General features: G+C 37.4%; 1 protein-coding gene across 4 annotated transcripts in view; it reads left to right on the forward strand.

The window, feature by feature from the left end:
* Positions 1-16680, forward strand: part of LOC122807740 (laminin subunit beta-1-like) — a 2263691-nt gene that overhangs the window by 1189155 nt on the left and 1057856 nt on the right. For all 4 annotated transcript variants that reach the window (XM_044078727.1, XM_044078725.1, XM_044078726.1 and 1 more), the window contains 2 exons: positions 10594-10714; positions 13595-13783. In XM_044078727.1, coding sequence (XP_043934662.1) covers positions 10594-10714; positions 13595-13783 — 310 coding nt within the window. The remainder of the gene's footprint in view (positions 1-10593; positions 10715-13594; positions 13784-16680) is intronic.

Below are 16680 nucleotides of genomic sequence, written 5' to 3' on the forward strand. Positions count from 1 at the left end.
CCTCTGGCTGACGAAATGTGGAGATGATTGCAAAGTAGGAGCAGTCACGCAATCTCCTGAAACACTAATACCCTTCAAAAAGGGATGGCACAGACAAATAACTGGTGCCAGACCTATGGTAGTAACTCAGTACCAAAACATGTATAATAGTATCCCTGAGAAGCTGTCTACCTCTGGAAACTACCACACTCATAACACACTCCTAACAGTAGGGCCCCATAGACAGGGAGTTGAGGACACATGGAGACAATAACCTGACCTTTGACCATCACGTGTCCATGGTAGTATGGAAATCATTCTATGTTGTGCAATTTATAAAGAATGGTATGGCATCTGAATCTAAGGAAGCCATCTTTCCACTGTACTCGACCTTCATCAGACTAGTCACTGAGTACAATTGTCACATTGGTATGCACCTGATCAGGCGAGATCACTACAGAATACTGAAATTCCACAATCCTGAGACTCTAAATCCCGAGGACCAGAATCTCGAAAATAAAATAAAAAATAAATAAATAAAACATCCAATAAACTCGTCTAACCTATATGCAGGGGGCCCCCTACACCTCCTGCAACTTAAATATATCAACTCCAAGATCACACTACAGTGGAGTGAATGGCAAAGTTCCCATTCCGCACTGTACGGCAATCCCCATTCACTACTTTTGTGATTCAGATTTAGAGTCTTGGGATTGTGGAATTTTGTTATTCTGTAGTGATCCTAATCAGGCACATGCAACAACTAGAATGTCAACAGAAGTACCTCACAAAAAGAATACAGGATGTAAACAACATGTCCTGTGTGGATTGTCACAAAGCCCTTGTCCTGTATTCTGTCTCCTACAGATTGTTGAGGGGTCCACTCTGATGGACCTTCTACAAATTCACAAGACAAATTGCATCAAAATTACCTGATGCAGGAACCTAAACCTTGGCTGCATCACAGGACATGGAGGGATAGGAATATGTCTCCGAGATTACCTCCTTATATATGGGCTTCCAAGCATTCACAATGATTTCTGAAATCCATTTAAGACCCATTGTGGCTGGCAAAGGTATTCGACATGGAGGGATAGGAATATGTCTCAGAGATTACCCCCTTATGTATGGGCTTCCAAGCATTCACAAGGATTTCTGAAATCCATCTAAGACCCTTTGTGGCTGGCAAAGGTATTCAGGTACAAGCAATGTGTATTTTTTTTATTAAAAATAATATAAAATGTTGTGATGGGGATGCCTCATTTTATTAAAGATTTTATACAACAGATTCAAGATTTAGGGATAACTGCTGAAGTTGTTATGATCACAACTGATATGAAATCGCTATTTTTTGTATTCCCCAACGATAGAGGGATTGAAATGGTGACCAACTGATTTGCATTTTAAAACAGATTTTTCTGTTTCAAAGATTAGATTGCTTTTGGGGATGTTGGATGTTGTCTTAGACAAAAGACTGAAATATCAATGAGAGCATTGATGGCCCACAGTTATGCATATCTGTATATGGCAGCATGGTAATCGGAACATGAGTTTCTGTATGTTTATCTGCATCATATTAAATGTTATGAACCTTTTCTAGACAATATAGTTTTAATAAGACAAGGGAAGAGAATTATTTTTATGATTTATCTAAATTATGTGGATCAACATTTGAAGCTTTTGCATGTCTTTGATACAGTTGATTTAATTGTTTAGATATGCTGATTTCAAATGTTAATAGGCTTCAAAATTGCATATACAGAAAAATGAATCACAATTGTTACTTACATTTAACAGTAGAATGTCAAAGTAAAAGAAAATTTAGTTAAAGGACAGCTTATTAGAACAAGTAGACTGGCAGAGATGGATGGTGCATTTGGGGCATACTGAAACAAAAAGGATATTTTGTGTTCAAGGTTAGTCATAGGACCTGGTGAACAGGGACACTGATAATAATATACGTTTAAATAGAAAGAATAAATATCCACCTGTTATTTTAGTTATACAAGATATAATAGTTAATCCGCAGATTAATTACAGTTGGAAACTGCTTATGAAGTTGAGATACTCAGTAGATAGTAATGGAATAAAACAGATTTTAAAATCCAACTGGAGATTATTAAGATATTTTTATGATACATCAAAAGTTATTGGCACTGAAACACATTTTATTTATACAAGGGATAAGACCTTGAGCAACTTATTACAGAAGCCCCTTGCAACAAAGATAGATAGGAAATGTGGTTGGTGGATATAACCAATGCCAATATTTATATACTGGAAAAATACAATATGCCTTAATGGGAAGGAAGTTAAGATATCAGTTATGTTTACATGTATATCTAAAGTATAATTTATGCAGCACTGTATATGAGATGCTCTGTATTTTATATAGGTAGAACATCAAGAAAATTATACAAGATCATTTTTGACACATACATGCAGTGGAAAATAAGGATGCTAAAAATGCCTTGGCTAAGCATGTATTAGAAGGCTGTCCAACATTTTATAGATTGGCTGTGATAGTACAAGCTGCTTGTATTTTTGTTAAGAAAGCTGTAGAAGAAATGTTTAGATAAAACAGAATTTTGGTAGCAGGTATATTTAAATGCCTGCTGTGGGTTTGAAATTGATGATAATGAGATTTCTAAAATACGTTTGAGGTCAAAGCTTTAAAACATTAATTCGTATCCTTTAAAACATTAATTAAATGATATAGTCATGTGACAAAAAACTAAATTACTTTTAAGTGAATGAACAGTATATCAGTCACAGTATGATGAAGTCCATTTTTTTAAAGATAAAAGTATGTAGTGAGATGCATTTTTAGATTTATTTTAATAAAGTGTGATACTGTGGCACTATCATTTTTTTTTACTTGTTTACTACTAAGTCCTTGTTTACATGAAGCAGTTGTAACCAATACTTCTTCATTATTCCCTATTAAGTCCATGTTTATATCAGACAAACTGTATTTAATAATTCTTCAGGGGCAGCAGTAAAATGAAAATGATTTGAGTGGGGATAGACATGTAATCTATAAAGTATTTGGTAACCTTTATGTCTCATTATAGTGCATTGTGCTGCATTGACACCTAGAAAGTCAAGACGTTTGCACCAATATGTTTTTCATGTGTGATCTTCTTTTGCATTTTGTTTAGTTTCATGCTTCTGCCCTTTTTTTGTGATCTCTATTAGCTGATTGCTTTTAGAGTCTGGGCTAATAAGATGGCTTTTATCTTCCCAAAGTACTGATGAGCTTCTCGAAAGTTACATAGTTAATTATTATCAACATTCTTAGAGCTACTAGTTGTATTGGTGTTTTATTTTAGGGAGTAATAACCCTGTATAAGATAATCGTGTGTCATTGTATCTTCTCATATCTATATCTGTCTATCTATTTTATATATATATATATGAATCTTGGCCTAGTTTGTTGAGTCTGAAAACATCGTAAGTGCAGGGGAAAGTAACCATTTGTCCACCAATGAAAAAAAACACAAGTGGTAGCAAATTACACCCATCAAAGTACCCCCCCATGTGGGGAGCATTGCCCCCACACCCCCCTACTTAAACATACCAACTCCAAGATTGCACTACAATGGAGAAAGAATAAAGTTCACCATGGTGACCAAGTGGTCACTTTCCCAGATAGGCAATATGATGTTCCGGGAGTTTGTGTTTCTACACATGTGACATTTTTGTCTCAACAAATTGGGTTGCAATGTTATCAAGGGGAATAGTATAATATATATAATATATATATATATATATGGGTTCCCTTTGGAATCATGAAATTCATATGGTCGAGACCATATGATTGAAGTTTTAGAACTTCAAAATTCTGAACAGAGATCTGCATACAGTGTGGAATTCCCTTTTCCTCGTGTAGTGCAATCTCAGAGTTGATACATTTAAGTAGCAGGGGTGCAGGGTGGCTTGCCCCCTGCAGAAATGTTAAGAAAGTGTTTTTTTTTTTTTTTTAATGTTGGTTTTATTTCAGAATCTCGACATTCAGAAACATTGATCATATGGGAAATTTGATGTATCAGAAATTTGAGATTCCAAAGTGAATATATATAGTTTACCATCAAAAGGGCGATCAGAATTTGTTTGAGTTACGTAACATTTGAGATACGTAAGTTCGAACGCCCAGTTCGACATTAGGAAATAACAAAAACAAAATGTTGAAATGCACAACAGCGAGTGCACTAAAGCATTCACTGTTGTGAATTTCAGCATTTTAATGTAGATCACACTATAGTGGGTATCGGGAAATGTACCCTTTCCCCTCACTGTAGTGTTATCTTAGAGTTTGTATATATAAGTAGCAGGGGGTGTTGTGGGGCACAGCCCCCCACATGAGGGGTGCAGGGGGGATTGCCCCCCTGCAAAAACATTCTTTGCTGTGTTTTGCAGAATCGTACAACTTGCAGACATGTGAAGAATATTCAAAAGATGTCGAATTCATCTTTTTCCACTTCCGCATTCAAAATTTTTGTCAGTCCCCCCCCCCCCTGCTCATTTGGTTCATACTAAAGGTAACTCGCACAAGGTGCAATCGGACAAATGATAGTAAACATATATATATATGTATATATATATATATATATATATATATTCGTATCACTTCACTGAAAGACCATTTCACTGACACCCATTTCACTGAGACCAAATCACCTAAAACTCATTTCACTGACAAGTAGTACTCTAAGTGCGATCCTGGTGTTAGTATATATAGTTGGGGGCACAGCCCCCAATTTGGTTTTCTGTTGTCTGGTTTTGTTTTACATTATTTGGCAATCCCATCTAGGTGGGGGGCTATGCCAGCCACGCACCCCAATGTGGGGGGCTGTGCCCCCCAACTATATATAATGTGTACTAACACCAGGATTGCACTACAGTGGGGAAAGGGACATATACCTTTGACTTGCCTTAGAGTACTACTTGTCAGTGAAATGAGTTTTAGGTGAAATGAACTTTGAGTGATTTGGTCTCAGTGAAATGGGTGTCAGTGAAATGGTCTTTCAGTGAAGTGATATGAATCCTCTCTCTCTCTCATATATATATATATATATATATATATATATATATATATATATATATATATATATATATAAAATATAGAGATAGATATTGTATAAACTATTAATGCATCAAGAATGGAGGTGCAATTTACTGCCTTTTTTACTTATGGTAACTGATGTTCAGCAGGCACATACAGCCAGCATGCACATACTATATCTGTTCAACAACTTCTACTATGTATATACTGCATGTTTCAACGGGGGAAAACTGAAAGAAAATATTAAGTATGATGCAAAGAATGAAATACTGGGCAACTTTGAAATGTGAGTGAATAAAACTGAAGGGGTACAAGGATATAAAATGCACAGGACAGACAGACAGCAGAATAAATTGATAGTCCAAAATTGTATTGGGAAGACAACACTGAACTGAAATCAATAAAGTAGGCAGGTAGGAAATTAAACGACTTTTTCAGTGCCAGTGTACAGACAACAGCTCATGTGTAAATGAATTTGGAGGATTCAACTCTTGCTCCCCAGAATAATAGTTCAGTACTCATGCAGCACATTCTCTGTCACTGCATATATTTTCTTAAGCTCAGTGGATTGATCTGTTCAAGCCTTTGTGAAAACTAGAAGTGACTCAATTGTTTCATACTGTGGCTAATGTATATGTCCTTTATATCCTTCCATTATTTATTTTACTTATTCACCACGTAAGCCACTGGAAACAGTTGTTCCTGGGAGCAATGTCTGGCTAAGTGACGTGCTCATTGTCACACAGTAAGCAAATGAAAGTGGAAAGGATCAAAGACTGTACCTTCAGCTCAGGAACAGCCCATTAACTTAGAGCTTCAGTCCTCTACGTTAGTTTGTAAAATGCTGCTCAAGCAGTATTAAAGTTATCTATCTACTACTCTGAACTAAGGAACCTACCTGGCCATTAAGAATACCATCATCTTCATCAAGCCCTGCCTATTTGGATCTACTTTTGTGCTGTCCCAAGACTTTAATACTGCTTGAGCAGCATTTTACAAACTATCTATCTACTACTCTGAACTAAGGAACCTACCTGGCTATTAAGAATACCATCATCTTCATCAAGCCCTGCCTATTTGGATCTACTTTTGTGCTGTCCCAAGACTTTAATACTGCTTGAGCAGCATTTTACAAATTATATCTTGACACTGTTGATAGCCACTCTTAGCTCTGCTTGATAATTTGTACTAAATTTTGGCCTCTGGGTCACTCCATGACCAGTAAATTCTAATACTTTCTCTCCCATCCCATCTAACGTATTCCTTCCTAACCTGTTTTCTTCTGCCCTTAATCACCTGTTGCAATACCCCATCTAGACACTAGGTGGCACAGGCCCAACAGCTCCTACCCTCCTTCCACTCCTACTTTTTTTTTCCTCCTTTTGTCCCAGCTGTCAGCTAATTCCAGCTAATTCCCTAGCTCTAACTGTCTGCCACCTCCTCTACCCTTAGACTAGTAATTAATCTATTTTTCACCTTCCCAACCTTGTCTTAAACTTACCTACTACACTTGAAGCTACTCACCTGCTCTCACCTCCCTAACTGGGCTGCACTGCTCACTGATTGTCTCCCAGTGTCCCTATCCTTATACTTTTAAGCCACACCCCCCCCTATACCACTCCTATCATATTTCCTGCCTCATTCACACATTCTAGCACTCCATCTCAGGACCACACCCCACTTCCCACCATCCTAGTACTACTAATTATCAACCTTGCCAAATACCAAACCCAATATGACCTTGGCTTTTAAGCTACTCTACTTATTACTACTCTTCAATATCCTTCTTATATACTACACCCTTACTTCCTATGAAAACCATATCCTTAGCAGATCTCCTAGTATAGCCAAACACACAAACACTGTCCCTCCTTTAGCTGAACAAACCTGTATTAACCTCCTGTCATCCTGCCTCACTATCACAGAGTACTCCATAACAGGTATCACACTACTAGAAAGCTTTACCTAATACCCTCTAAAACCTCAAAAAGATATCCACTCCCACAAACACTCTTGCTAATACATGGGGACATTCACCCCAACCCTGGTCCTGACAATTCCCTTCTCCACACCCTCTCAGACCAATCTACTAACAATTTAAGGTCACCTTTCTCTTCCAACTCCCTCTCAATAGCACCTAAATATTTGTAGTATTAACAATAAAATCACACAGCTCCATGCATTAATTGACCTCTACTCATTTGATATCCTCTGTCTTACTGAAACCTGGCTTAAACCAAGTAGCAAGAACAATGAAATTACTCCTCCAGGATATAGCATTTTAAGGCAGGATAGTCTAAACAAAAAGGGTGGAGGAGTTGCATTACTTTATAAATCAGAACTGCAGATAGCCTCAGTTAACTCCCTGACTCCTTCCCCTGCCAATGCTGAAATACTCTGTAGCAAATTCCAAGTAAATAAAAGCAAAGTCATATACATAATATGTTGTTACATTCCTCCTGGCAATAACGTATATACACTTGAAAACATCCTTAGCTGGCTCTCATCTACCTTTCCTCAGGAAACCATAGTCTTAGGGGACTTCAACATTGATTGGAACTCCTGCATATGCCCCAATCCTACCCATCACCACAACCTCTTTACTTTTCAACAAACCATAAACTCCCAACTAGGATCCACAAATCTACCAATAAACAGACCATCTTGGACTGGATATTGGTCAACAATAATCCCCTCTCATATAAAACTGGTATACTCCCAGACAATATCAGTGACCATCTTCTTATCTATATCACTAAACATAAAACAGTAACCACAAACAAAAAACTTCATCCTTCAAAACTTCCTTGATGAACTCAAAGGATGTAACTGGTCAGCCCTAAAACATCTTCCACTTGATCAGGCAGTTACCCATTTCAACAACACATTCCTCCAAATTCTTGACCGTCACGCCCCTTCTTTAATTAGAACAAGATCCAAAGCTGCACCTTGGCTTTCTAAAGAAACCAAGCACACAATGCTACTAAGGAACAAACTATGGACAAAATGGAGAACTACAAAAAACCCAACTGACCATCAAAACTTCAAGTACCTTAGAAACACTACAAAAACTTACCCTTCTCGATAAAAAGAATTTCTACCTCCAATATCAACAAAATCAAAATCATAACCCACCCCAAAATTTTGGTCAGGAATCAATAAACTGCTCCATCCTGGGAATTCCAAAACACCCACTCCAGGTAACTTAGCTCAGACCCCTTCCAACATAATAGCCAATACATTCAACAATTTATTTTCTGATACAGTCGCATCTCTAACAAACACTATGGTTCTTCCAAATATCACTCCTCATAACAACACCCTCTCTCTAAAATTTAGTACAGTCTCTACAACCTGTATTCATAAGCTACTCTCAAAACTTAAACCATGTACTCCTTCAGCCGACCAACTACCAGCTGAATATCTGCAGCTAGCAGCAGCAGTACTAGCATACCCAGTCTCCATCCTAATTAACAGAACTATAACCGAATCTACTATTCCTTCCTTCTGGAAAGTTTCCTATATCATTCCACTGCATAAAGGTGGAAACACTAATGAACTTTCTAGTTTCCGCCCTATAGCCTTACTATCACCGCTATCTAAAATTATGGAACGTTGCATACACCATCAACTTTTACATCACCTTCTACATAATAATCTACTGGCAGACACCCACCATGGTTTTAGACCTTTCCATAGCACTTCCACTGCTCTTCTCTCTTTTACAGACTCCATCAACAAAAATCGCAATAACAACCTATTCTCCTCTGCTTTATTTCTCATTCTCTAAAGCCTTTGATATGGTCAACCACCACCTTCTGCTGGACACTTTGAAATCTTTTTCTCTTGACTCTTTGGCATTGCGCTGGTTTAACTCCTATTTGAAAGATAGAAAACAATCAGTCCTTTGGGACAACCATCTATCCTCTCTGCTCTGTCACAATCGGAGTCCCCAAGGATCCATCTTAGGTCCCCTTCTCTTCTCCATATTTATAAATAACCTGTCTATTTCCCTCCCAACAGCCACATGCATTCAGTATGCAGATGATTCAACACTCATCCGTACTGCTGCATCTCCAGCTGAACTCCATTCTTCCACCCAAAAAGTCTTTACAGCAGTAGAAAACTGGTTTCAACAAATCTGTCTCCTCCTCAATCCCAAAAAAAACAAATTATTACATTTTTCTCCAACCCTTAAGTCTGCCCCTTTCTCCTTTTCTATTGTCTCTTACAATGGCACTATCATTACACCTGATTGTTCCACTAAACTGCTAGGGTTTACAATAGATAATCAACTAAACTTTGATTCCCACATTGACCTAACCATCAAAGCAGTTAATAAAAAGATAGGTGCCCTCTACAGACTTAAGCCCTTTCTTACAGCAACTTACCAGGGTGTCTCTAGCCCAAACTCATCTCATCTCTACATTATTGTATGCCTCTCCATCTTTTATCAACCTATCAAAATCTAACCTTCATAAACTAGCCACATCCTACCATAGCATTGCTAGGTTTGCCACAGGTTCCCCATTTCGTACCCAGCATTGTGTTAATCTCAAAAACCTTGGCTGGCTTGAACTTCAAAATCTTATTCTTCTACATCAATTAGTTATCACCCATAAAATTCTTTACTACCCCACTAATACACCCATACTGAACAACCTTGTAGCCCCTTACAGAATCTTAGCTAACAAACTGCTAGTAAAAACTCTCAAATCTAAGAATAAATCTGGTGACTCCTTGTTCACAAATGTTGTTGGCTCATACTGGAATAAACTTCCCTCAAAACTAACTACTTTAGTCTCGTCTCAACTTTTCAAGAAACATTTAAAGGACCATTTCAAAACTCACTGGCTTTGCCCTTTGCTCATCCCCCTGACCCCAGCATCCAACTTGTATATTATACTTCTCTTCCAGTAAGTTCTCTCTCATCTACTGTTATACACCCATCTCTTCTACTTGTCTCTCTCAATACTACTTCTCCTCATCTGTAGCTCATCTGGCATCTACTTGGACATTACTATTCCTATATCTGTCTCTTTCTCTCTATACTTGATATATTACTCCAACCTGTCATCTCATCTACTATCTAAACCTTGTTTGTTACTTCTTACTGTGTATTTCTGGGTCTTATAACTATTTGCTCATGCACAAAATGCTCACCATATTTGTTAATACTGTAAATATTGTATAGACTCTAGTGTTTGTTTATTTTTTTATTTCTGCATCCAAATTCCTGCATCACTCAAATTGTAGGGTTATTTTTCTGTTAAATTGATTCCATACTGTTGCTATGCTACTTGTAAATAGTTCTGTAGCTTCTTATAATTTGTTGTTTTTATGCCAGTTACTAGTATATATTAGTGGAGCTTTTCTCCTCGGGCCTCTGCTGAAAATGGACATGTATCCAGCCAGACTAGCCCGGTCAACAAATGTAAAATAAAATAATAAATAAATAAAACTGCCAGACTGCCATTAGTATGGTAATAGAACAACAGTAATCTGTGTCATACAAAATGATTTCTATATATTATTCTCTTTCTTCTTAGATACATGGGAGATGTGTTTGTAAGCACAATACCCGGGGACTGAACTGTGAGGTCTGCAAGGATTTCCACCATGATCTTCCATGGAGACCTGCAGAGGCAGACAACCCACACACCTGTAAAAGTAAGCACTGATTTAATTTTTATGTTTCTTGTCTGTCTTTACTATAGTTCAGCATTTGTTTACTTCCATTAGCAAATTCCACAACACGGTAGCTAATGCAGAAATTCACCCTCGTAACAAACATTATTCAGCTGTTATTTTTTATCTATTTATTTACAGCATTTCATTGACTTGATGTATTCTTCTGGAATTCAGTGGTATTTGAGCAGACTTGTTTAACTCGACTACTAATGCATTCTAGGAAAGTGCAACAATGTCTGTCTTTAAATCTGTGTCTGTTTATGGCTCCAGAATGTAGAGTGAATACCGTGACAGTAGTTTTGTTTTTTTTTTGTTTGTTTTTTTCTTTCTTGTATTTTTATGCTCCGATACCTCAGTGAGTTACTGAAGTACAGACTTCAGTACTGGGAAATGTATTGGTTCTGTACAGACAGATTGCAGTGCAAAGTGTTATTCTGTTTCATGTGTATTTAACTTATGAATTGCACAAAAGTGTTCCCTGTGCTCTCTTATTTGTATTATAAATCCTTAAATAGCTAAATGTTTGAGTAAATGGGGAAATTCCTTTCACATTAATGCAGTTTTTAGTTTAAATAGATTGCTTGCTTTCATCATACTGCAGTCTTTGTAGTGGGTCTGACAAATGTAAAGGATTGGCTGCTAAATGTATGACCTTGGAAGATGAAAACAGATGCAGCATGGAGTACAATGAAACATCGTTCTGTGACGAAATCATGGGTTTCTTCCCTTGTACTGCATTTGTGTCTTATAAAGTTATGCAACATCCCACCAGCAGCAATGCTTAAGAGTAATTCACCCTGATGGAGACTATGATGCCCTCAAATATTCCTATTTGAGTTAGTTATCTAAAGTGAAGGATAAATAACCAGCAGAAACCATCAGTTCTCTCCAACAAGCTTATATAGAGATATTCACCAAGGATCTTTAAAGGCTGACCTCTTTAACCTCCCTTGATAAATGAAATCAGATCACATGTGAGATGAATGTTTCAGTCAACATTCTAGCTTGCTAGGACCTCCCCAAGATCCTCTAATGCATAGATGCTGTACCTCTCAGCCTTGTTAATGTCTGATGCCACTTAAAAGCAAACAGTATGTTTTGTTTTGTTTGTTTACTTATTTATTTACTACTTGCTTATTTATTTATTTTTCTAATCATGCAGACTCTGCCTTTGCAGCTATTTTTTTTCTGGTGGTCTGGTGGCTCAATGATTGTTCTAAGTTCCAAGTCCAATGCTTAATCATATTAACTCCTTCCTATTGATTGTTCCTGAATCATGTCCTTAATCTTTGATGGTCTGGTGTTTTTTAGTTGGCATTCATGACTGACATTCACCAAACAGTAGACTAGTTGTATTATGTGATTTATTTGGCTTTCATAGATGGCGAACATGTAACCAGTAGACGTTTGGGCGTCACTCATAAAAGCACAGAGACTGCTAACAAGACAGCTCATAAAAACATGCATACAAAGGAAGTAAATCAAAAATAATCACCAGGGTTATAGTCAAGTAATTTCTAAAAGCATTTATCATAGCTCTCTGTCATAGACTAGTCAACATATATTTGCATAAACTTTCAGCCAGATACAAGTCCACCAGGAAAAGGTATCAGTCAGTCTTCTTTTTTATATTACACCTTTCCCACAGCTAACCATCAGCTGCCACCATCTTCTTTACTGATTCACATAGTCTGTTGAACCCACCTTGGCCTCCCCAAAGATAAACACAGCCCCATATCCAAGGACGGTGAGGAGATCAAGGACACTTATTCATTATCATATTGTTGCCAGACAGTGAATCCAAAAACCTAATACCTCCCCGTGGCAACCTTTGCAAGCTCCATATATTTGCTGAGTAGGTAGGCGCAGGTGCTTCCACACATGTGCAACCTCTAAGTGATATATCCGCTCGCAGGACAGAACCTGTCACGGTATTAATGCTGCTATACTGCAACAGGCTTAGGCTGCCTTCCCCATCCCAGGATGGGAGAACCAAAGTTGACTACTCACTTCCACCCCATCCCACCACTACCACACCTTCAGCACTTGTGCCTCTAGCCAAACATGGTGTCAGTTCCATTAATATAAGTAATGTACTTACAACTACTACACAGCAGTCTTGTTTATCTTGATGCAATACAGTATGAACAATTGAGGTCCTTTTGTTTTTCAAGGGCGACATATTATTTGCTGTAACCCTAGCAGAGACAACAAAACATTTCTTTGCTTTGTAGTTGCAACCTGCAGCATGTTTGTAAATCTGCAGATTTTGACTTCTATAGCTAGTGATATGCATCAGGCAGACATTGTTGGCTTCCAACCACAATTCCCTCATGTGGTAAGTTTTCCCTGTTCTGTTTTGTTTCTTATTCCTCACTGTAATAAAGATTACTTTATTTATTCACCTTGCTGAGTGCAGTAACTAGAAACTACTATAGCAAAAGCAGTTTCCAAGAATTACAAGCTAAAATACAACTGAATGCTGAGACACTGATGTCACAGGTGACACAAGTCCTTAAAGACCAATATGGGGATACAAGGTGAGTTGCTGTTTCTGCGTACTGTACTTGCACCCCTTAACTGTAAGTGGAGGAGATGGGATTGAAACAGTCTGTGGTTAATGTTGCTTACTTTTGGCAAGCATAATTCCTTTACAGTTATATGAGCAGTTGCTGTAAATATATGTTAAATATTCTGATACCTCACAGCTCATTGTGGGGCTGTGTTATCACTCTCAAATGTAAATGTTAAAATTGGACTTTAGCACTAAACTGCAGCAATGTTGCTGTTGAAAGAAGACACAATGTTTAAAGCTTTACAGTTCTGAACAGTGATATACAACTGATCATGTAATTTCAGGGTGTAACTGCAATAACCATGCAACAAGGTGCCACTTCGATATGGCAGTGTACCTTGCAACTGGGAACAGCAGTGGAGGAGTCTGTGATGACTGCATGCACAACACAATGGGGCGTAACTGTGAGCTCTGCAAACCTTTCTACTACCATAACCCCTTGGTAGACATTCGAGCAGAAGGAGTCTGCATACGTAAGTTTTTTTGTTTTTTGGGGGGGAGTTTTGTGTTTTTTCTCCAATAATTTCATTTTGTATAACCTGAAGTTTACACAAATTTTATTTCTATACACAAATACTTCCACTGATGAAAACAAGCACTGTCCCTTTTCCATTTCACAGTATCTTGTCCTCACCCACCTAATGCATTTGCTTGCTTTCCGTCTTATTCTGTAATCTTCAGATCTGTTTTCTTCTAGAATTTTCTGTTAACCAGTTTCCAGTACTTTCCTGACAAAATCAATGGTAATGCCATATGTAGTCACCCAGTAAGTTAGAATGAAAATCAGTGGAGAGAGAGAGAGAGAGAGAACATCAAAACAAGAAGAAAAGATTTTAAAGTTGGCTAAAGAGAGGACAGAAACACCATTGAGCGATACAGTACATTTGATCATAGTGTTGTAAGAATTTTCTGAACCATTTTATTTAAAAACAGACCATGTCTATATGGACTGGTAAGGGGGAAGAGCATTGTGGCACCTAATTCAGAATATGCCATGACTGAGATCTGAATATGACCAATATACTTTAAAGACTTCAAAGAGATAAATAAAGAATAATGGCACCTATCCATACAAAGAAATCATTAGGAGTAGTGGCAAATTATAGCGAAATAATAGATGGTATAAAATATACAGATGTGATGGAGAAGCAAAGTATCAACAGGCTTCAAGCATTTTATAAATCATAGGAACAGAAATAATGCAAAAGAATGGGGAGACAGTTTAAAATGTATGGTTTATATGCAAACACTTATTAGGTATGCAGGAGACTTTTCCATGTAACATGATTGTTAGAGATCTTAATGCTCTTAAACTCCCTGTATTTGATGGTAGTGGTTGTGTGTGTGTGTGTGTGTGTGTGTGTGTGTGTGTGTGTGTGTGTGTGTGTGTGTGTGTGTGTGTGTGTGTGTGTATTTAATTATTTAGTTTAGATGACTGAATAGTACATTTGTTTTAGTCACTTCTGCTGATGCTACTTAAGTGACCCAAGTAATCATAAAAGTTCTGACTTTGGAAGTTTTGTTAGATAAAGTTCATTTGCATCTGTATTAGTTTTTAGCAATAGTAGTTTTTGAAGCACCTTGAGTTACTTTCTTTTCATTCAGTATAAATCAGCATTTACATTATAATTAAAATCAGAATAAGTTCCTTTTAAATTTATAGGTAGTATATATTTAATGCACCAGGACTGAGATATTTTAGCTTTAATTTAATTCTAGTTTATTTGCAGTAGACATTTTTGTGTTAAGGGACATTTTTATTTTGTTATTCTCTTCAGTGATTATTTAGAGTTAAGTCACGATTTCTCCTTTATAGAAGAACCATTTTGAATTTGTCAGGTATACTGAAAGCTGCCTAGGTAGTAGAGTGCTGGGGAGGAGACGAGGAAAGGAAGACGTTTGGGATGTGGAGAAGGAGTTTGGTTTGGAGGACTTTGAGATGGGCATGGAGGTATGGTTGCTAGAAGACTGGGAAGCTTAAGGGAATAGTATGGAAAGTAGAAAAATAGCTGATTAATTATGTGGAGAAGTTTATAGAACATCTAGAGAAGAAAGAAAATGATACAAAATATGCATAGAAGTAGATGGGGAAAGACTAGAAAGAATGAAATAATTCAATACTAAGGAATTCACAGGTAACGCACACACTTTTGTGACCAAATCTACTGATGCTAACAGGAGGACAGAAGAAACCAACTTGTGTACATGGTATTTGAATAAAACAAGCACAAGAGAAAATATAAGTAATGCAAAAGATAGTTATATGATTTTAATCAGAGAGCAGATGGAGAGGTGAAATGGAAGAAGCAGAGTCAAACAGTAATGAAGAATATGCTAAAGCAGAGAAGAATCACAAAGGAAGCAGACAGAAATATGAGCGCAAATTGCTCAGAGTTAAATTAAAAAGAAGTTTTAAGAGGTGCCAGTTAATCAGAAAGAAAAAAAACACTGTGTAGAATTGGGGATCAGGACGCACAGAAATGGAGTTGTTGTTGTGCAGGATGGAAATGAAAGAATGTATGAAAAAATAAATGGTAGAAAAAATGAATAATAAAATAGCAAATCAGGGATCAGAAAGGAGAAGCAGCTTAGGGAGTTGGGAAGCTAATAGTCATGTCATTGAGCAAATGCTCAGATAAGGCTAACCTAGGAGGAACAGGTATTGGTGGTATGAATTTTGGTTACTAAACAAGTTGAAGAATGATGGGGGATAGTAAATGAGAAAAAACTCTCTCGAGCCAGACTCATGCAAGCCCAGGCTAGTTTGGGTAGCATTTGAAACAGGTGCCCCCATACTGCAGAGTGCAATAACCTACTTAGTTCTCTGTACTTCATCATCATCAGTTTTTCTTCCAGCTCATTTATTCCCAAGTACATTTTTTGTAGTCCACTTGGGAACAAATGAACTGGATGATGATGATGATGATGAAGAAGAAGTGGGGAGAGCTAAGAAGTCTGTCGTACTCTGCAGATGCTTACCAAGTGGAGTACAACACGTTAATACTAAGGAGGAATAGTACAAGGAAGGAAAATCAGTTTAACTGCTGGCTCAGGCGGTGGGATAAGGAATAAAGGATTGCAGTAATAGGGGAGTGGGAAATACATAGAAGGATGAGGAGCTGTTCAGATTGTTAAAACAGGGATTATAAGAGTACTTTAAAAGTGGGGACACATGGTTAGAAAGAATATAAGGGAAAGAAATATAGGGTCTATATTAGAAGACCGAATGTTTAGGTGATCGAACACCTAAACATCGCTCTTCTTATGTCGAAAGCAAACAACGGTGAACGGGCAATTTAACGCAGGGAAAGATTTCCCTTGGCCATTTGCCAGAGTATGCTATTTCCCTACTGTTGAACGATCTAGGAAG

This window comes from Protopterus annectens, chromosome 7.part1 (genome assembly GCF_019279795.1).
Source record: "Protopterus annectens isolate FY-2018-M chromosome 7.part1, PAN1.0, whole genome shotgun sequence".
Taxonomy (NCBI): domain Eukaryota; kingdom Metazoa; phylum Chordata; order Ceratodontiformes; family Protopteridae; genus Protopterus; species Protopterus annectens.